Source organism: Myotis yumanensis, unplaced genomic scaffold (genome assembly GCF_028538775.1).
Source record: "Myotis yumanensis isolate MYYU_CA2020_CCGP unplaced genomic scaffold, mMyoYum1.0.hap1 SCAF_4, whole genome shotgun sequence".
Lineage (NCBI taxonomy): Eukaryota > Metazoa > Chordata > Mammalia > Chiroptera > Vespertilionidae > Myotis > Myotis yumanensis.
Window position 1 is genome coordinate 43,281,335 of NW_027223755.1, and position 20,927 is coordinate 43,302,261.

Sequence of the window (20,927 nt, forward strand, 5' to 3'; positions counted from 1 at the left end):
GACATACCTAATGCATAAAAATAATGCACCCAACTGCGGATACTATCTGTCAACAGTTACAGCATAATTTCAAATTTTAAAAAATGGTGCAACAAATACTCTTGGGTCCATCTCTTCAGGATTAATTTCTAGAGGTTCTGTGTCCAAACCCAGGTTATTTTGAATTTTAATTGATATCGTTAACTTTTACCCTAAAAAAATTTGAGCCAATTTATAAGGCAAAAAATGCTATTTCTTTGGATACCTAAAAATCCAAATATTAACGTGAGGGATAAAACATGTTTTAATTTTTTAATTATGTGAAGTTTATTTTCTAACTTACTAATTTTGGTTTCTTTTAACTTTTAATTTTAGCCATATGCTTGTTATTAGATTACCTTTTGTGTGCGAAGAGCAGCCTATTCTTATTCAATCATTGTAACATCCCATGGCATCTCACCCAAGATTACAAACAGAGTTTTTAAAGGTCTCAGGCCTTTTCTTTTAATCATCAAAAAAGTAGTCTCCTACCTGCTTCTTACTATCCCTATGGAATATACTGTAGTTCTCAACTTAGTGATTCTCTGAGTGAACAGGACTTTTTTCAGAAGTGTGATATGCATAGAGTAATTCTGGTCCCTGTTTTGATTGATCTACTTCTCTTTTAATATCTAAGTTCTAATTCTTCTGTTTACAATCCGTTTCTGACATTTGGACAAATCTGGCTAGCTCCTTTCTTTATAGGTAACTAATGCTACCAGGGGATTCTCCCATTGTGGTTTCTTGGCATATATTACCCTAGGCAGGTGCTAGGGACCTAATCCTCAGAATTTCTTGAGGATTCAGACAGTTACAGCAACAGATGTTCACAAATGTTGTGGTTGAGATGAAAACTAATTAATAAAAGTACATTGCTTAGAAATAATTATCCACAGATCTAATTAACAGAAATATCTTTCTCTAATGTTAAATACATAATTGTTTGGAGGGGATGAGGAACAACTTGAAATGAATCAGACAACACCTTCACATTACTCATTCTTTTCATATACTTCAAATTTGTACTTAATGCCTTTTTCCTCCTGGACATCAGAAAGAACACCTGGGTACCTGTAAAAGAAATATATCTACACTAATAAAAGAGAAACATGGTAATTGGCGTACAACCGCTACCCCTCCCATTGGCTAATCAGCGTATCCTAATGCAAATTAACTGTCAGCCAAGATGGCGGCCGGCAGCCATGCACTGAAGTGAGCAGGGAGGCTTGCTTCCTCTAGGGACTGCAGACTCCAACGTTCCCCGCCTCACTTGCTGGCCTCTCAACTGCAACTCTAAGCAACTATTACTATGTTGCAAATAAGAAGCTAAACAAAACTGGCTTTCAGTCAGCCCCGGACCGCAACATTGTATCCATGTTTTCAGCAGCGAGGCCTCAGAGCTAAAGCTGGCCCAGAATAAAAAAAAGAAAAAGAAAACAAGGAGCGGTTGGGAGCTTTTAGTCAACTGCCAGCGGGAAAACAGCCCTCAGCCCCTCAGCCAGCCTGGCCAGGCACCCCAGTGGGGACCCCCACCCTGATCCAGGACACCCTTCAGGGCAAACCAGCCGGCCCCCACCCGTGCACCAGGCCTCTATTCTATATAGTAAACGGGTAATATGCCTCCCAGCACCGAGATCAGCGGAGCAGCGAGGCTCCCGGCACCGGGATCAGCGTGACAGGGGGCAGCGCCCAAACCCCCTGATCAGCCCTGCTCTGTGCCTGATAGGGGGGAGCTCCCCAATCCCCCGATTGCCCTGCTCTGTGTGTGACAGGGTGCGGCGCCCCAACCCCCTCCCCCCCATGGGCCCTGCTCTGTGTGTGACAGGGTAGAGCCATAACCTCTCCATCGGCCCTGCCCTGAGTGTGACAGGGTGCAGCGCCCCAACCCCTGATCCACCCTGCTCTGTGTGTGACAGGGGGCGATGCCCAGCTCCCCTATCGGCCCTACTCTGTGAGTGACAGGGGGCAGCGCCCCAACCCCCCTGATGGACCCTGCTCTGTGAGTGACAGGGGGCAGTGCCCCAACCCCCTGATCGGCCCTGCTCTGTGAGTGACAGGGAGCAGCGCCCCAACCCCCTGATTGGCCCTGCTCTGTGAGTGACAGGGGGCAGCGCCCCAACCCCCTGATAGGCCCTGCTCTGTGCATGACAGGGGGTGGCACCGCAACCTCCCCATTGACCCTGCCTTGAGTATAACAGGGGGCGGTGCCCCACCCCCCCAATCAGTCTACCCTGAGCGTGACTGAGGGTGGCATTGCAACCTCCCGATCCACCCTGCTCTGTGCATGACGGGGTGGCGCCCCAACTCCCCAGTCGGCCCTGCTCTGAGCCTGACCAGGGGCTGCACTTAGGGATTGGGCCTGTCCTCTGCCACCCGGGAGCAGGCCTAAGCCAGCAGGTCGTTATCTCCCGAGGGGTCCCAGACTGTGAGAGGGCACAGGCCGGGCTGGGGGACCCTCCCCACCCATTGCACAAATTTTTGTGCACCGGGCCTCTAGTATATATATAATTAAATAATGTATCAATTAAAAACAAATTTTTAAAAGAACAGTTTATTGATTTTTGAGAGAGAGAGAGAGAGAGAGAGAGAGAGAGGAAGAAACCTAGGTATAAGAGTGCAACATCTATTGGATGCCTCCTGCATGCCCCTACTATTTATTAAGCCCACAATCCAGGCATGTGCCCTGACAGGGAATCACACTGGTGACCTTTTTGGTGCACAGGACAATGCTCAACCAACTGAGCCACACTGGCCAGGGCAATGGTCCACTGATTTTTGATAAGGGTGTCAAAACAATTTAATGGGGGAAAGAGTAAGTAGTCTTTTCAACAAACAGTGCCAGGACAACTGGATAGCCACTTACAAAAGAATGAACTTGGACCCGTTCCTTACACTATACCAGACCACAGACTTAATGTAAGAGTTGATATAATTAATCTTAAAGCTGAAAAGTTCTTTTAAACTAAAATGCTACAAGTTTTCACAATCAGGCAGTTTCATGCTAAAATCACTACTACACGGTAAAGCAAGTGTAATCTCTTCTTTCCATCTCCACCACTGCTATCTAAGTCCCTTCATCTTTCATCTGAACTACTGCAACTAACTGGTTTCCCAGCTTTACTTCCCTCTAGCCCACTCTCCTTAAACAGCTAGAACAACATCACTCAATTCAGAACCTACTACCCTGCATTTGGTCTGATCCCTTTGGGTCTTCCCCTTGCTCACAATGCCCTCAGTGGCTTTCAAGGCTCAGGGGACATGCCAAGCTTGTTCCCATCATTGGGTCTCTGCACTGGCTATTTCTGGTTCCTGGAATGCTCTTTCCTGCTCTAAGCATGGCTGGCTTGTCATTTAGATCCTAGTAATAAAACTGTTGTAACTAACCTCGTTATTAATTACAGGAAAGAGCAAAGGGAAGGCCAAATATTATAGGCATGTCATTTAGGCAGCTCCACCAGGAACCTAAAGCTTTACACTCCCCAGGGAGCCACTGGTCTATTCCTTGAAAATAGCTGGGGGAAGGGACAGCACAGGGAGAATAGATGCATGCGCAATAAAGTTGGGGTGTCCTTGGGAAGGTGCCTGTCAGTCTAGCCTGGGAACAGGTCATTGGCCAGAATGGGCGTGGCCATCTCAAGGGCGAGAAATTGGGGTATTTAATCCTTTAAACCAGTGGTTCTCTTCCTAATGCTGCGACCCTTTAATACAGTTCTTCATGTTGTGGTGACCCCCAACCATAAAATTATTTTCGTTACTACTTCATAACTATAATTTTGCTACTGTAAACAATATGTAATTATATATGTGTTTTCCGATGGTCTTAGGCGACCCCTGTGAAAGGGCCGTTCATCCCCCAAAGGGGTCGCGACCCACAGGTTGAGAACCGCTGCTCTAAACAAATGAGTTTGCTCTCCTGGTTTCCCTTGGCCTGTTACTCTTGGCTCCTGGCTTGCAGGGCTCTCTTGCTCCTGCTCCCTGGCATTCGCCCACATGGCCGACCCCCCACACACAGTGGACTAATGGACTGCAACTAGCCTGATGTTGAAATGGACCCTGATGCAACATGGAACAGAAACTCTGGACACTGGTTTTCTTCTAGCTCTACTGAAACCCCAGCTACACTTCTTCCATGACTGGAATGGGGCTTTGGAAATGCAGGGATGTAATTCCACGCAAATAAAAATCATTCATCTTCCCATGCGAGTCTTGGAAAATTCTTTTCCTTGAGATATTGTAGGGGCCCCACCTACAGCCCCCAGTGGGGAAACGCATACCCCAATTTCCCAGATAACAGTGTAGACCAGTGATTCTCAACCTTCTGGCCCTTTAAATACAGTTCCTCATGTTGTGACCCAACCATAAAATTATTTTCGTTGATACTTCATAACTGTAATGTTGCTACTGTTATGAATCGTAATGTAAATATCTGATATGCAGGATGGTCTTAGGCGACCCCTGTGAAAGGGTCATTCGACCGCCAAAGGGGTCGCAACCCACAGGTTGAGAACCGCTGGTGTAGACATCACTATTCAGAGGACTTCTCAGACTACACAGTATTGATCACTTCACAGTACTTCAGTTCTCCACACAGCAACTCCTGATGTTTAATCTATTACTAGTAGCCTGGTACATGAAATTCGTGCACATTAAAAGGGAATTAATTGGAGGAAATATTTTAATATTGCTACTTGCCCTTTCTCTATAATAGAGGTGTCAAAGATGCGTGACAACCATTTGCATATTAGCTCTTTATTATATAGGATTCGCCACTCTAACTCTCTACTACAAAAATGTAATCTGGAGAATAGTGACTAGCATCTGTTTTGGTAAACACTCTTTCCCCAATGCTCAGGACAGTGTTTGATGCTGAATACAATTCTCATAGAATGGACTAAGGACTACTCTAGATTTCAGTAAAATCATTAAAACTTGAACATTCCCAAGTCTGTTAAAGCAGAATTCCAAAAATTTTCTATAGTATTTGCCTATAATTACTACCCCAAATTCAATCTGAGAGACATACTCTTTCCTATAATTCTTTAAAAAAAACACACACATTTTTTTTTTATTAATTTCAGAGAGGAAGGGAGAGGGAGAGATAGAAAGATCATTGATGAGAGAGAATCACTGATTGGCTGCCTCTTGCATGCCTCACACTGGGGATCAAGCTCATGACCTGGGCGTGTGCCCTGACCAGGAATTGAACCGTGACCACCTGGCTCATAGGTAAAAGGTCAACCACTAAGCCACGCTGGCTGGGACCTTTCCTATAATGATTAAGCTGTAAATCCAAAAGTGCTTCAGAATAATATATAACATTTTACTTACTCTGGGAGAAGTTTATATTTCTCCAAATCAATTTCTGGGAAAAATGTATCACTTTCAAATTCCTGCATGATCCTTGTCACAAAGAGTCGTTGATGGCCGGGCTTGCTCATGGCTTCCTTTGAAATATAACAAAAGTCATCAATTTCCTTAATTATCTGTGTCAAAAGAAACAGAACTCAAGATTTTTGTGTTTTAATTATATAGTCAAATTTGTACCAGGTATGAAAGAATGCTATTTAAATATCCCATTCTTTACTTTAGAGCCCTGCACAGTAGTCTTATTTATGTTGAGAATGGCACTAATCATTATATCTAATTAGAGTGAGTTAAAATATATTCTGGCCTCTAGTTTGCTTATATGAACTCTTTTTTCATTTAATCATTCAGTTTTGTCTTTTTTCTTTGGTGGTTGCTTAGGAATTAAGAACCCCGAATTGTCTAGTTACTGGCTATAGAAAAAATTTCCTATATATATCTACACTAATAAAAGAGAAAGATGCAAATTGACCATACCTTCCTGACACCTACCAGGAGTGAGTATGCAAATTAAACCAACAAATATGGTGTGTTAATTTGCATATGCAGGTGCCACCCCAGCCACTCTGGGCCTTTGAGCAGCATGGGAAGGCAGAAAGGTGGCTCCGGGCCAGAGCAAAGGCAGCCAGGGGAAGGAAGGCCCATTCTTGCACAAATCTTCGTGCATTGGGCCTTTAGTAAATAGATAAGATAGTACACTTTCACAAGACTTTGCCTAATAAAAATATCAAGGGCACAGTTGGTACATTTACACAAAATTTAATAATGTTTCCATTTCCCCAGGAGATAGTTACAATGCTAGCAGGTAATTTATTCTGTCTCTTGTTGCTAATGATTGTATTTGGCCTCATATTGTTAATGACTTTTCTAACCAACGCCTATAATACTGTTGATAAAAAGTCACGAGTCCTAGCTGCAGCTCCAAGAAAGCAATAACTCTGGCTTGAAAAAGAAAAAAACACATATATAAATATAATTTTAAGTGTTTGTTATATTTAAAATTCCAATTAAGGGCACAGAACAAATTTTACTTTACTACAGCTTACAGTATTATATCATTTATTCTCTTGACCCAAACAAGTAGATATTCTACCAATTCTTGCTGTACCAAAATTTAGGAAAATTGAGCCGGACTAACCACTGCAGCTTTTGAAAGTCTGTATCAAAGTTTATGATGTTTGGCAAACCTTTTCTGTAAAGGGTCAGATAGTAAATATTTTAGGCTTTGTGGGCCATGTGGTTTCTCTTACGTTTAGGCAAACGCAGCCTCAGACAATACTAAAACCAATGGCTATGGCTTTGTCCCAATGAAACTTTATTTATAAACACAGGCTAATTGACCCACTTTGGCCAATAAGAAGAGAAGCCTAAATGTTCTACAAGCTAGTGTGATGCGAGGTAGGTGGATAATGCAGAATTATAACCTGGAGGTTCTACTTCCTTATTATTTACTACACATAGATATATCAAATTATATAAATGAATTTAATTTTAAGTATTTATATTGTTTAAAAGGTTGTAGAAAAGGAACCTAAGAAACAGTTTTTGTAATCCCATCTAAGATCCTGGTATACCTCTTCTTTCTCAAATAATTTCAGTGCACATATTACCACAAGCCCCCAAAGGGTAGGAGCTGATTTTTTTCCTTCCCATAAATATTAATCTTTCTTGAGTGTTTTATTTTTATTTACTTTTCAAAAATATATTTTATCGATTTTTTTTTTCAGAGAGGAAGGGAGAGGGATAGAGATTTAGAAACATCAATGAGAGAGAAACATCAGTTGCCTCCTGCAAACCCCCAACTGGGGATGTGCCTGCAACCAAGGTACATGCCCTTGACCGGAATCGAACCTGGGACCCTTCAGTCCACAGGCCGACGCTCTATCCATTGAGCCAAACCGGTTAGGGCATTGAGTGTTTTAAAAGTGTAGAAAAATTCCTTTTATTTTCCTCAAAATTTTTGAAAGCTGTAAGTCATTTCCTGCCAAGAAGAATGAATATTTTCTTTTACCTACCTATGACATAAAATAATGTTTTGCATACCCTCACATTATATGAAAATTTTTGAGGCAAAGTTTTCTGCTTTTAACAAATTCATATACTGGTCAGTGTACATCCACTGAGAGCCCATCACTGTCTCAGTAAGAGACATTAATCCTCCAAGAAACAGGGCTAACTCAGTGTATCCGTGCACATCCAGGGAACAGAAAACAGTGCAGTCCAGTACGATGCTAAGGGAAGAATTTAGAATGTTTTTTAAATTGGAAACATTATCTATGTTGAATTGGAGATAAACTAGCAAAGACTTAAAAACTTACTTTTATATTTAGTTTGCACAACAGTAACAAGAAGTCAAATTGACAACGTGTCTAACTTACAGCAGGGAAAATGTACTTCTTTGCTCAAGACTTAAAAAGTACATATGGCAGGAAAGCTGAAAGAAAGTAGAGTGGAAAAATTCTTTGTGTTTATAGATAACTTTACTTACCTTATAAACGGAACTGCCTCCTACTATCCAAACCATATCCACTTTATTTGTTAATTCTGGTTCCTCAATAAGTTTTAAGGCATCATCCAGACTTTTGGCAAGAAAATGAGCTCCTTCTGGAGGTTCCCTGAGGTTGAGAAAGAATTACATATAATTTCTACAAAAGCCATTCATACTAGTTAAATAATCTGTATGGGAAACAATAATTATAAACAGTTAACAGCAGTATGGCCTATGACCAATAATTTAACCCACATTTGTGTATGTCTAGTCCACAGTGAATCAAAAGAAAATACTTCCGATATCTTGAGATATTTATGGTGGAAAAAAATCAGAACAGTAGTTGTCTATGGAGGGATGGCTGGCCCCGACCCCTGGTCAAACTCCAGGTCAAGGGGACAATTTACATATTAGCCTTTTATTATATAGGACAATGAATATTCCATTGTATGGATATAGCATATTTTGTTTATCTTTGATGAATATTTGGGATGCTTCCAATTTTTAGATGTTATGAATGATGCTGCTATGAACATTTGTGTACAAGTTTTTGTGTGGTCATATATTTTCATTTCTCCTGGGTATATACCAGGAGTAGAATTGCTGTGTCATATAACTCTATGTTTAACCTTTTGAAAAAGTGCCATTCTGTTTTCCAAATGTGGCTGTATAGCATTCTTTTTAAAGCCACAACTTTAAATGACATGGAAGCTATGGTGAAGGCAAAAGCACTGGAGTTGATTTCATAGGTAGTTTTAATGCTATTAACCCCCTCCCCCCCACCACCCTTCCTGTTCATTTCCAGGCAATAGGAACTAACTCTATTAGCCTGGAGGGCAGAAAAATTCATAGCAGAGGACAACTGGCTGTACAAAAAACATGTATTTTGATTCTTTGTGCAACTGAAAAGATTTATTAATTTACATTATATAACTGATATTTGACCCTTCTAAATTGAATGAGAAATGGTTCAAGGAAACTTGCAATTCTGTTATCATAGTGAGATTTAATGCAACTTTTTAAGGTGAGGAAATCACCCACTTAGGCAGCAGAATAAGTTGTAACTGCTTATTCATTTTCTGTAATCACCTATGTAGTATTAAGCAGCTTCATCAATAGCTACATTCATAGTGTTTTATTTTGTCATATACTGACCTCAGCATAAGAAATGGGACATGGTTTTCTCGTGCTGAATTTATGTTGTAGTACTTACTTGAGTTCTCTACTGAGAACTAAATTAATCCTGTCCTTTAAAGGCCGATTCTTCTTGGGAATGGAGAACCAGGTCTTCCTACCCATAATCACCAAATTCTGTTTACCTGTAAAATCACAGAGAGAAGAGATATATTTTGGGAGTATATATGTGTAAATATATTTATATATTTGTATGTATGTATATATAATTATCATATTGACATCTAATGGAACTGCTTTACAAAAATTAAAAATTTTAACAGCCTTACCAAAATTTATCATTTATCGCCCATTATCTAAATATAGTAATTATTTTCCCCTTTGGCTTTATCCAATTTATATGCAATATAGTTTTAATCAATTGCAGTCATGTATAATATAGTAGTGAAAAGCAAAGATTCTGTTATCTACTAAGCAAGTCTTGTTAATCTTCTGTACCTTACTGTCCTTATCTACAAAATGGAGATAACATACTTGTTCCTACTTCTAGGATTGTGGGGACTGAAGACTTTGAACAATGTTTGACATCTAAAAAGTACTGTTCAACTGTACTTTTAATACAATAGTACTCATGTTTGTGTACCTTGTAGATTTACAATAGTCATACTTTTAAAGATAACTGCTTAATATTCCATTCAATTAGCTAAAATACTTTCAATTTGGAAGACCTGGGGGTGGGTGGAGGGTGGGTAGGGGTTGGGTGGAGAGAGGTAAAGGGGGAGAAAATGGGAAATATCTGAAATATTGTCAACATATTTTGCAATAATAAAATAAAGTACTTCCAATTTGTGCCTCTTTCCTTAAAAAAAAAAAATTTATATACAGAGCTTCCATTTCTGGTAGAATTATTTAGGAGAAAAAGCCTTGTGAGTCAGATCTCTGGATCAAAGGAATATATACATTTATGATTCCTGAACTAGCTTGATTTTTAAAAAACCACTAATATTTATAAACTACAAGTAGTAAGGCTAGGCATTTTTCCATATTTTGTTTCCTATTTCCAGACTACTTAGGATTTTTTTTTTTAATTTAAAGATTTTAAATTTATTTTTAGAGAGAGAAGAAGGGAGCGGGAAAGAAACATCGACTGGCTGCCTGCTGCACCCCCTTGCCCCCCCACCAGGGTTCAAGCCCACAACTGGGGCATGTGCCTAGATCTGCGTCTAACCAGCAACCTTTAGGTGCATGGGACAAGCCCAACCACCTGAGCCACACCATGGAGGGTCAGACTATTTAGGATTCTAGAGGGTGGTTCATTTCAATTTTTTGGCTTCAAGCTCTTGCCATTTTGTCTCCATCAGTGACCTAAGTGCCAAGTCCAAGAACTTGTATCTGTTCTGCTCAAGTTATGCTGCACCTGCTCCTTTCTATTTCCCTGCTTACTCTGCTATTCCTCCTCCTATGACCAAATATTCACCTTAGGTTTTAAATGTGTATCCCCTAACCCCATATTCTTTTCTTTCATTATCCTCTTCTCTTTAATGTCTCAATTCACCTAGTACCCTGCGCCTGAATATCCTACAAGCACCTCAATAGAGTTACAATTGCACCCTATTCTTCCTATCACCCAGACTCAAACTGAAAACCAGAGAGTTCATCCTTGATGCCTTCCTGGCATCACCTTTAACTTCTTCATCTCCAGATCGAGTATCATGTAACCAACGTTCTTTGGACTTTTACCCTCGCCACCTGCGGGAAGCCGGTCCATCCTTGCAGCCTGACACAGTCGCTGCAGGAAAGAAACATCTGCACAGCATATGTTTCAAGGGACCTGGCATATATAGCATATTGTTCTTAATATGTTTGCTCTCCTTAGTGCCATGTGTTTTAACCAAGGTCACCTCTCCGAGAAAGGTTGTTTCCCCAGGTGGGGATTTTTCCCTGAGGTTAGGGAGGGGATGCAACCTCTTAACTAAGTGCCAGGTGGGTAGTTAATCACTTTAACTACAAACAATCACGCTTAAACTACATAATCTTTACTCCCTGGAATGGAGATAAGAAACGCCCTAACTTTTGCAATAGAAATTGACAGGATTAAAATCGACTGGTATAAATACAGATGTAACAAGACAATAAACATCAGATCCTGATCAGATCCTAACCAGAACTTGGCTGGAGATCCTGGCTAGAGGTCCTGACTAGGCTGCTGATCAACTGACGGCTGTCTTCGTGTCATTCCTTCTTCGCCGACTCCGTCCACACCTTTGGGGAACCCCTGGACCTGCTGGGGTTGGACCCCAGCAGGCACCGCCTTAGTCCAGGCCTTACCGCGCCAGGCGGGTATTTCAAAGGCCCCCTCTGGTCTCCAGAGCGAACCTCTATCTAGCTGCCAATCTGTGCAACACTTCAATTGTATGCAACCCACATAAAACTTCAAAGAACGTTTATTTTTTAAAAAGTTTAATAAACATTGGGAATTGCATACAGATCAATGGTAAGACAGAAGGTCCTGCTTAACATGATAAACTACTTTTAAGTAAAATTTGCACAGGTAAAAAAAGACCCTTGGGGAATCTCGATCACTTAAAAATCCCGTTACCTTTTGCTGAAGAGGTTGTGGTCATTCTTTGGAAATACTTGAATTCATTCCTACAAGTTAAAGAAACACAGCGGACTCAGAACGTTTTTCCGTAGGCTCCAGCTCTACCACCCCGACAAAAAGTGCGAGGAACGGGGGTCTCCAGGACTGGACGTTGCTCCGGGCAGAGCGCCGCGGGGAAAACGCCTCGCGGGGCGGCGGGAGCGGGACGGAAACCAGTAACTTGGCTTCCCGGCTCCTGGCGCGGAAGGAAGGCCTGGCCCAGCCCCCGGCAGCTTGGGTCGCAAGTCCAACCCCAGCGCCACCCCGTCCAGGTGCCTCGATCTAGGGCAGCTTGCACACCAACCACCTCCGGCCCGGCAGGTACCTGAGCGGGGGCCAAGGCAGGTCTCCGTTCTTGCCGATGCCCATGTTCTGGGACACCGCGGCGATGCAGTTGAGAGTAGGAACCATGGCGGCGGCACCAAAAGCCTTGGAGCTTGCTAGCGACACAGGGACTTTGAACTGAGCTTGGCGCCAAATTGGGGCCATCCCGCCCCCTCGGTCCCATTGGCGCACGCGAGGCCACGCCCCCGGTCCGCCCCCGCCCCGGCGCAAGGCGGGGGCGCGCCGTGCTCGGTCCCGCCGACGTCCCGGAACAGGGCCGCGGGGTCGCGCGCCGGCTCGGCCGTGCCCCAGTTTGTCAGTCTCTGCGCCGCGATGTCGCGCCGAAAGCCACCTGGGGGCGGCGCGGCTGCCGCTGGCCCAGCCCCTGCAAGGCAAGCGGTTCTGAGCAGATTCTTCCAGTCCAGGGGGAGCCTGAAATCCACCTCCTCCCCCACCGGTGCCGTGGAGGAGGGCGAACCTGACGCAGACGCCGCAGCGCCTCCAGCGTCCACTTCCCAGCGTCGGTCGCGGCCACACGTGGTGGGTGTGGCCCAGGATTGGGCGGGCTCATCGGGGAGGGGGCGGGACTAGGGGGCGGGGCGGGGCTTGTGGGTGGAGCGGGAGGAGGCGGGGCCCGTGCGCGAGAATTAGGGAGTTGAAGGTGCCACAAGAGAAAGGGGCGGATCGGGCAGGTGAGGAGGGGAAAAGCCTGGCCAGCCTCCATCCTGAGTGTAGTTCAAAGATTGTAGTTTCCACTGGGAAAATAGACTTGAGGCCAAGCTCACACAGATTCTTACTGGCCGACCAGAGACAGGAACTCAGGTCTCCTGACTCCCATTCTGATGAGGGCGGGGGCCTCTGGGCCAAGGATACATCTTTTAACCTACATCCACCCCCCCCCCCCCCCCCAATTTTGTCCCTGGATTGAATGTTAAGAGGAGTTTTATTTATCTTATTTATTCGGGTTTTGTTAGGTGCCTCCCTTCAACGGACTGAAATAAGTAGTAGTGGGGTTTGTTTGTTTGTTTTTTACCAGGGACACTGCCCCTCCGGGGAATGCCTAAGGGTGAGCTCTCACTGGGGTCCCTGATACAGTATTTCTCAAACTGAGGGTGTTGAAGGGGATTGCAGATTGGCTTTCAGCCACCTTCTAAGTTTTAATGAGGGTGACAGCTTGGCTGCTTCAAAATCTTGTTTCCTTAATTTATATTTTTTTCCATAGAGTGATTGGTTCTCTGCTGTTTTAGTTTTTTTTTTTTGACAGTAGTCTACATTTTTATGAATTCACCAAGATTTTATTTTATACCCACCATTTAGAGGGTATCTGATGAAGGACTTAAGTTTTTGACAGGCTTCCTGCCAACAAATGTTCACAATCTTGTGGCATCTTCAGTGGCGAACATAAAATATAAATTATAATTAACATTTCAAAAGTGATACTGTTCTTTTATTGTCTATCTAATTTCACATTTACTAAATAGTTTTTCTCTTAAAGGTATTTTATTTAACATGTGTAAGTAGAGTAATTCAAGTTATATAATTTGAAATAGGTGAAGGCTGACCGAGTAAAGGTGGCAGCCTTGGTTCTAATTCTAACAGGACTTGAGAAGCTGAGGCTCATGACCGGTCAGTCTCCACTTTGTCTTTGATGATGGTAAAAACATTCACCCATAGGTCTTTTCAGAAGTCCAAGTAGGTGATTGTAGGAAGGAAGGATGGCAAGGACCTTACTGTCATTCAAAAGTAAGGTTTAAATTATTTTGCATACATAGTGTTTGAGATCATTTTCTAACTTTCCTGATATAGGTTGCAGACATTGACAGAAGTACAAAGAGACCATTAGAAGATGATGGGCCTGTTAAGAAGAAAGCAAAGAAAGTCCAAGACAACAAAGGACAAAGTGATTCAGTGACGTCTGGGAACCCTGGTGAGTTCTGTCGCAATGATTTTTTCATTCTCACCAGTCATGGCTCTGATATTCTTGCATTATCCAGAGGGCAGAGGAGGTGATTTGGAGAGTTTTGCCAAATAAATAATGGGAAGAAAAGAGGAGCATCCACCAGCCAGAAGAGTCGCTGGCTACTTCATCTTAAGCTTTTTTTTTTTTTTTTTTAATTACAGTTGACATTCAGTATTATTTTATGTTAGTTTCATGTGTACAGCGTAGTGGTTAGACATTTATATAATTTATGAAGTGATTCCTCCTGATAAGTCTAGTACCCACTTGGCACCATTTAGTTATCACAGTATTGTTGACTACATACCACATGCTGTACTTTATATCCCCATCACCTCAAGTTTTTTAACATGTCAGTTTTAGATATTCCTTCTTTTGTAAGATTTGCACCCTGCCTCCATCGGGGAAATTTTTTTTTATATCCTTAGGAAGGAAGCCCTTGTATAATATACAAACTTACAGTGTTGAAGATTGATTCAAGTGTATATTTTGAAACGGAGAGAGTAATAGTAAATAGGATGAATATATACAATTGGAGGGATTGAAATAGACATTTTTCTAGCCATGAGATTAATAGGAGATAAGATAAAGTATACATCTGAAAAGAGGTTTAAATAGAAATATGAAAAGTTTTAAACTTTTAGAAATGAGCAAAACACAACTCTTGCCTTCAGAGTGTTTTTGCTTTAAAAGGGAAGGTAAGAGATGATAAATGCAGCCCCAGTTTCCTTCTATATAATAGCAGCTACCTAAGTAGTATTGCTGTAAAGGGTAAAATAATGTTTTCTGTTATATAGCAAATAACCAGTAAATGTACAGCAAATAATCAGTTTCCCTTCTTTTATGGATTGATTGCTTCTGGAGTAACTGCTAATTGGCAGACTGTGATAAGTGCTATAGAGAGATATGATCTGTTACAGGAACATAGAGAAAGAAAATGATCTTTAAGCTGGGGAATTAGCAGAGTGTTTCATGGGAAAGGTAGCTTTGAGATGGCTCTTGATGAAAGAGTACAATTATGACATGTGAAACCGGGGGCCAGGGCTTACCAGGGAGAAAGAATAGCATGAGCAAAGCTGTGGAGGCAGGAAAGCAGGTGTGTCTGGAGTGGTGATCTGGTTTCCTTGTGCACTCCTGGTGTCAGTATCTTTAGGTCTTTCCGTTGAGCTGGTCAGAGTTCCCAGTCCAGTCTCCCAGCTTCCGCCTAGGGGAGAGCTTTGTTCTGCGAAGTGGCTCTCAGAAGAGGTTGTGTTTCTCATCATATAGTCAGACTGTATTTCCATTAGTGTTTCTTAGCATACAGTAAGTTTGTATTTCCATTAGTATTCTTTTGTCTTAGGCACAGTACTGCATCTCAACTGGGCCTGATTTACCTTTTCCAGAGAATTCTGTAATCCTCTGTTGATGTGGAGGAAGGACAGCTGTCCGTGAACTTAGAGTAGGCTAAGGGTGTCTAGGGATCAAATTACTTGGAACCAGCCCTCTTTATTTTATGGTAGAACCTCCCTTCATTCCATTTTCAGAGCTACTGGTGCCCTAATTCCTGAACCTTTTAAGCATTTTATGTTGTAAATATAGGACTGGTTCTTGGTTTTCTTCACTACCCATTTAGGCTTTAGCTTTCAGGTATGCTAAATAGGTTATTGCTCATTCATTTTTTTTCATTTTAGCTTCAGATATTTCATTTGCAAGTCTCATCTCTCCTTTTTTATCTGTACTTATAGGCATATAAGTTTTTTGTGTTTTGTTTTTTTAAAGCAAAACCCTGTAGTTTCTAGTGGGTTTTTAGGACCAAGTGAAATTAGAAATTAGCCGAAACAAGTTTGGCTCAGTGGATAGAGCGTCGGCCTGTGGACTGAAAGATTCCGGTCAAGGGCATGTACCTGGGTTGCGGGCACATCCCCAGTAGGAGATGTGCAGGAGGCGGCTGATCGATGTTTCTCTTTCATCGATGTTTCTAACTCTCTATCTCTCTCCCTTCCTCTCTGTAAAAAATCAATAAAATATATTAAAAAAGAAATTAGATATATGTTGCCATCTTTACCCTGAACCCAAGTTTCTTTATTTCCTTATCAATATCATAGCAAGAGTCATTGCTTAATACGAAACTCCCTCTTACAAATTCTATGCTGGTTATGAATTGACACGAGACAAAATACTATTGTTATATTTTCTTCTGATTTGTTAACTAAGAGCCAAGGAAATGTCTGAGGACCAGGATTGTTTTAAAGTCTCTGGAAAAATTGAAAGAATTCTGCTGCGATTCCGCTACTCCTCAAAATAGAGTCCAGAGGGAGCCTCTGCAGGAGAGATTTGCAGTTCTACCAAAATGTACTGATTTTGACGATATCAGTCTTCTGCGTGCAAAGAATGCCGCTTCTTCTGAAGATTCCAAATCTCAAACTAGTCAAAAGGTATGTAATAGTTATATCCATGAATATCCAATACCCAGAATAGTAGGTTCTGAAGTGTCTTTAGGTTCTGTGGGTCCACTCAGAGCATGGTTCCCAAACTTGGCTGATCACTTGAATTAATTGAAGGAACTCTTACTTTTTTTGATTTTGAAATCCCTAGAGATTATAATTTACTGTGTATTAAGGAGGAATGAATTGGTTTGTATTAAAACAAAATAAAGCAAAAGCCTCAAGCGATTCTGTTGTATGACGCCTGGATCTGGAGCTGTTCACTGACTTAGGGGATTCTTTGTTGCTAGTACAAGCCCAGTTTCTTACAGTCCTCCTTATAGTTTTCATGATTAGCCTGGACAGTCATGATGGGCAACTTAGATTGATGTTTTGAGGTTTTCAAAGGTAAACCAACTGAATATGGGTCCTTCTGTTTTATAACTTATTAATGTTTTTCATCCTTGCAAAATCTGGGAATTTAACTCTTGCTCCATCATGGAATTCTGCAATTCAGAATAGTAGTTTTCAGCCCACCTTTAAATTAGAATCCCTGGAGAACTTAAAAAAATAATGATAGCAAGAACTTTTTCTTAAAATTATATATTGGTTTGCAATAAGAATTGAGCATGGGTATTGTTTAAAAGCTCTCATTTTAATGTGTAGTCATGGTTGAGAACGACTGAATTAGAGAAGTAGTCTTTACATTTATTTGAGTGATTTAAATCTAATGAAATCAATAGATTCTTTCCTCAGAAAAATATCAAGCTAAAATCCATTGACTTATCTTAGATCATCAGGGAAAACGAGGTGTTTTGTTCTTATTTTTAATTTCTTTTAATACTTAAAGCAGTTAACCAGAGTGTGGTAGTCACAAAATATAGAGACCATAAATCAAAGAACTTATAAACTTATATGCATAGCCCATGGACATGAACAATGGGATGCGGACCTGGGGCGGGGAGGGTACAGGCTGCGGGGAGGGGGGAAGTGGGAAGAGGCATAAAGGAGGGGAAAATGGGAGACATTTGTCATACTGTCAACAATAAAATAAAATAAAAAATATAGAGAGAGGTAAAAAAAAATTTGTCTATTGAAGCTCACAATTTATTAATTGGAGGATTTGCTCTAGGACTTCACAAGAGCCTATCTACTATAGCTTTATGCATAGAATGACCAACTTGGCATTTTTGATTCATAGAAAATTAGAAGACACCAGTTAGAAGGGACCCCTAGAAGCAGTATATGGGTATTATTACAAGTAATAGCTGAGTATTTGATGGCATAGACGGGTAAAGAGAAGTGGAAAAAAGCTGCTGAATGAACTTAAATGCCCAGTGGTCTGAGCCCCTTAGTGTGGGGTCAGCAACCCCATAATTGTTGATAGGTCCCGAAATTTCCATCTTATTAATCTGATCACTCTGAATTGTCAAGATGAAGTTAAATTGAGTTCAGAATGCCATCTCTGGGAATATGGAAGTGTACAATATATCTGAGAAGTATTTTTCCTCAAGTGGTGAAAAAAAATGTTGCTTAATACTCAAGTATGCAGGTTGACTTATACATACATGAACCTTTTTCCTGGATACCTATTCTCGTTCCATATATGAATAAGGACTTTATAGTAAGGCTCCCTCTTCCCCCCCCAGATTTTCAATATGTAGTATTCTTAAAGTTTACATAAAAATCATGAAAATGAAGTAGAAAATCCCCATCAAAATTAAAAGCAGATACATTGTCCAGTCTGATAGGTTGACCCACTTTTCTCTTGGCACACCTCTCCAGAGCTAACTGTTGTGTTATTGCTGATCTTTAGAAGTTTGCTGGGCTACACTTTCAGATAAATTGCATCTGTACCTGCTGTCCCAGCCAAGCTGAATTTCTAAACATTTAGCAAATGCTAAGTACATGTTTCTGGGTTTTCTCTTGGACTGGAGTTCCCCTCTTTGAGCCATATAGGGCATTTCTCTTTATCTCTTTACTTCCCCTGTTGGTCCCTAGTTTTTAGGTCATAGTTTAAATTCCAGGGGTAGTTGGTAAGTTTTTTTAGATGTTGGCAGTGACACAGTGACAATTAATTAGAAGTTGGATTTATCCTACAAATTTGTCTCATAAGCAAGGAATTTGCTCTAAGCTATGAATTGCAATTAATTATGTTTTTCATACAGGAAAGCATAGATACAGGAATACTAATGTTGAAAATGTAACCTTGTAGTTTATGCTTTCCAAAAGTTCTTTATTTTTTAAAATATATTTTTATTGATTTCAGACAGGAAGGGAGAGGGAGAGAGATAGAAACATCAGTGCTGAGAGAGAATCACCGATTGGCTGCCTCCTGCACACCCCCTACTCGGGGATCGAGCCCACAACTTGGGCATATGCCCTTGACGGGAATCGAACACGGGACCCTTCACTTCACAGGCTGATGCTCTATTTACTGAGCCAAACCAGCTAGGGTCAAAAGTTCTTTATTTTTTTATTTCATGAAGAATACTAGTAATAAATTAACTGTATCATTAAATTACACATGGACCTCTTTCCTTGTTAAAAATGTGGAGAAGCTCTAAAATCTCTAAAGTACTATCACCCCAATAAATTTGATAAAAAAATAAAATCTTAAAATTACAACACTACTTTTCTAAAAGTTCTAGTCATGGTTCTTTTTGGGATTATTTATGGGCTATACTATCTTTTAGACTGTGCTTGGAAATGTAGAATATTGCAACTTTAGCTGCTCACATGCCTGTTGAAAGTGATTCTGCTAGAGAGAGGCAGATTCATGCCTGCTGACTATGCCTTACACACCTGGAATAAATAATGAAAAGGAAAACATTAATTACAATAGGATTAATGAAATTAAATGTAAATAGAAGTATACAAAACATTAGAATGTTTAGACTTTCAAAAGTGCATTAATAATTACACAGTAGTTTAGTTTGGCTCATATTTTTTGGGTCTTTTACTTTGAAAAAATTTTAAACCTACACAAAAATTTGCCTTAATATACTGTGTACTCCTCAGATTCACCAATTGTTAGCTTTGTGTCCAATTTGCATTCTCTCTCTCTGGGAACTGATGTTATGGTTAGTACTTTTGAAACGATAAAACTCTCTTTGTTGCCAGGACAAGACACTTTCTGATCTTAGTCATTTTGGATCATCACATGGGAGTTACGAAAACTTACAGAAAATTTCTGATTCTAAACCACCTAACAAAAGAACCAAAAGCATCTATACGCCATTAGAATTACAGTACTTAGAAATAAAGCAGCAGCAGAAAGATGCAATTTTGTGTGTGGAATGTGGATATAAGTATAGATTCTTTGGGGAAGATGCAGAGGTAAGTTGTTTTTTCAAACACTGTTTCATGTTTTTCTTGTTCAGCCTTAAATATTTTCCAATTTTTTGTTTCATTTTTTAAACTTAAAAAGATGTGAATGTAATTACCCTTTAAAATGCTGTCATTTAAAGTAAAAACTAAAAAAATAAACACAAACAGACTTGGTGAGTGCTGACTTGTGGGGGAGGAGGTGAGGAGTTCCTGTTGGAATGTTGGTACTTATTTTCCATGGTCTTTTCATCCATCAAACATTGATTGGATGGATCAATTAATGAGTGAACCATAATCATGTGAGTCTCTGTGTTTCCTAAAGAAGATTTAAGCAAGAAAAAGTTTTTGAGATGTAAGTTCCTCTGTTTACCCTTAGTTTATGAATTTTCACAGCCAGCAACATTATTAAGTCTTAATGGAAGAGCCTATTAACTCTGCCAGCCACCAACAGATGTTTGAAGTCTTAACAGGTCTCTGTATACTAGTCATCTTGCTTTCTTAGTCTAAGTTGAGTTTGTATTTACTGTAATTTTGGGTATGTGAGATAGGCCTAACTTAAGACGGTTAGAAGTGAATTTGAGCACTTGATGGCAAGCTTAGGGAAATGCTTTGTTGGAGTCTTGGGTGATTTTGATGATTTCATAGTTTTAGGCCTAGTTGGGTTGCACACCATCAGAGGATGATGAGGTGGCACTTCTGCTGCCTCATGGGTGGGAAGTGAAGACTTGGCCAACTTTTTTTCTTCCAGTTTCCTAAATACTGTTGTGACAGAAAGTGGTGTTGTCTAGTTCAGGTGACATTATGCTGTGTTCAATGTTAAGAAGTTAGACCCTGAAACAGTCAGCATGTTTTCTGCAGGCAGGAACAAATATGTAGCTGGCATCTTATAAATGAAGGGGTGAAAGGACACGCTGTTCTCTCCCCTTCTCTCTAGGTCAAATGATAGATTTAGTCCTGACCACAGTAAAGGCTCATGTTTTTCTGCCCTACCCTACAGGGATGAACTAATACAGTTCAGAAAAGGATGGGGGAGGGGAGCGAGAATACTGGAATGATGAGCCTTCTGTGGCTCTAGTGGGCAGTCTCTGAGCCGTGGCGCTGTCTAGAAGGAAGCAGGGGTCAGGTGGTACTGCCTGGTTCTGCATATCTATCACTCATGCATCATCAATTAGCTAGCCACACCAGGGGGTTCTCTTCTCAAGTTCCTCAAAGGAGCCCTATGTCCAAGTAGGTTTATAATTATGTATACATTCCTTAGTATCTCCTAAT

At 40.9% G+C, this 20,927-nt stretch overlaps 2 protein-coding genes across 3 annotated transcripts in view; one reads left to right on the plus strand and one right to left on the minus strand.

Annotated features, from left to right (window-relative positions):
- The window catches only part of MSH3 (mutS homolog 3), a 177,829-nt gene that overhangs the window by 32,448 nt on the left and 124,454 nt on the right, over positions 1 to 20,927 (plus strand). Inside the window, exons 1-4 of one of the 2 annotated variants that reach the window (XM_070412255.1) lie at positions 12,215 to 12,509; positions 13,776 to 13,896; positions 16,120 to 16,340; positions 19,452 to 19,667. In XM_070412255.1, coding sequence (XP_070268356.1) covers positions 12,303 to 12,509; positions 13,776 to 13,896; positions 16,120 to 16,340; positions 19,452 to 19,667 — 765 coding nt within the window. In that variant the 5' untranslated portion in view covers positions 12,215 to 12,302. Of the gene's footprint in view, positions 1 to 12,214; positions 12,510 to 13,775; positions 13,897 to 16,119; positions 16,341 to 19,451; positions 19,668 to 20,927 lie in introns of those variants that run through there. The other variant, XM_070412256.1, reaches the window with a different exon arrangement.
- DHFR (dihydrofolate reductase) lies at positions 895 to 12,477 on the minus strand. The gene is made up of 6 exons (XM_070412261.1): positions 11,971 to 12,477; positions 11,604 to 11,653; positions 9,084 to 9,189; positions 7,871 to 7,997; positions 5,347 to 5,462; positions 895 to 1,089 (listed from the first exon to the last, which is right to left on the minus strand). Exons 1-6 carry the CDS (start codon positions 12,132 to 12,134, stop codon positions 1,011 to 1,013), a joined length of 642 nt encoding a protein of 213 aa, XP_070268362.1. The 5' UTR covers positions 12,135 to 12,477; the 3' UTR covers positions 895 to 1,010.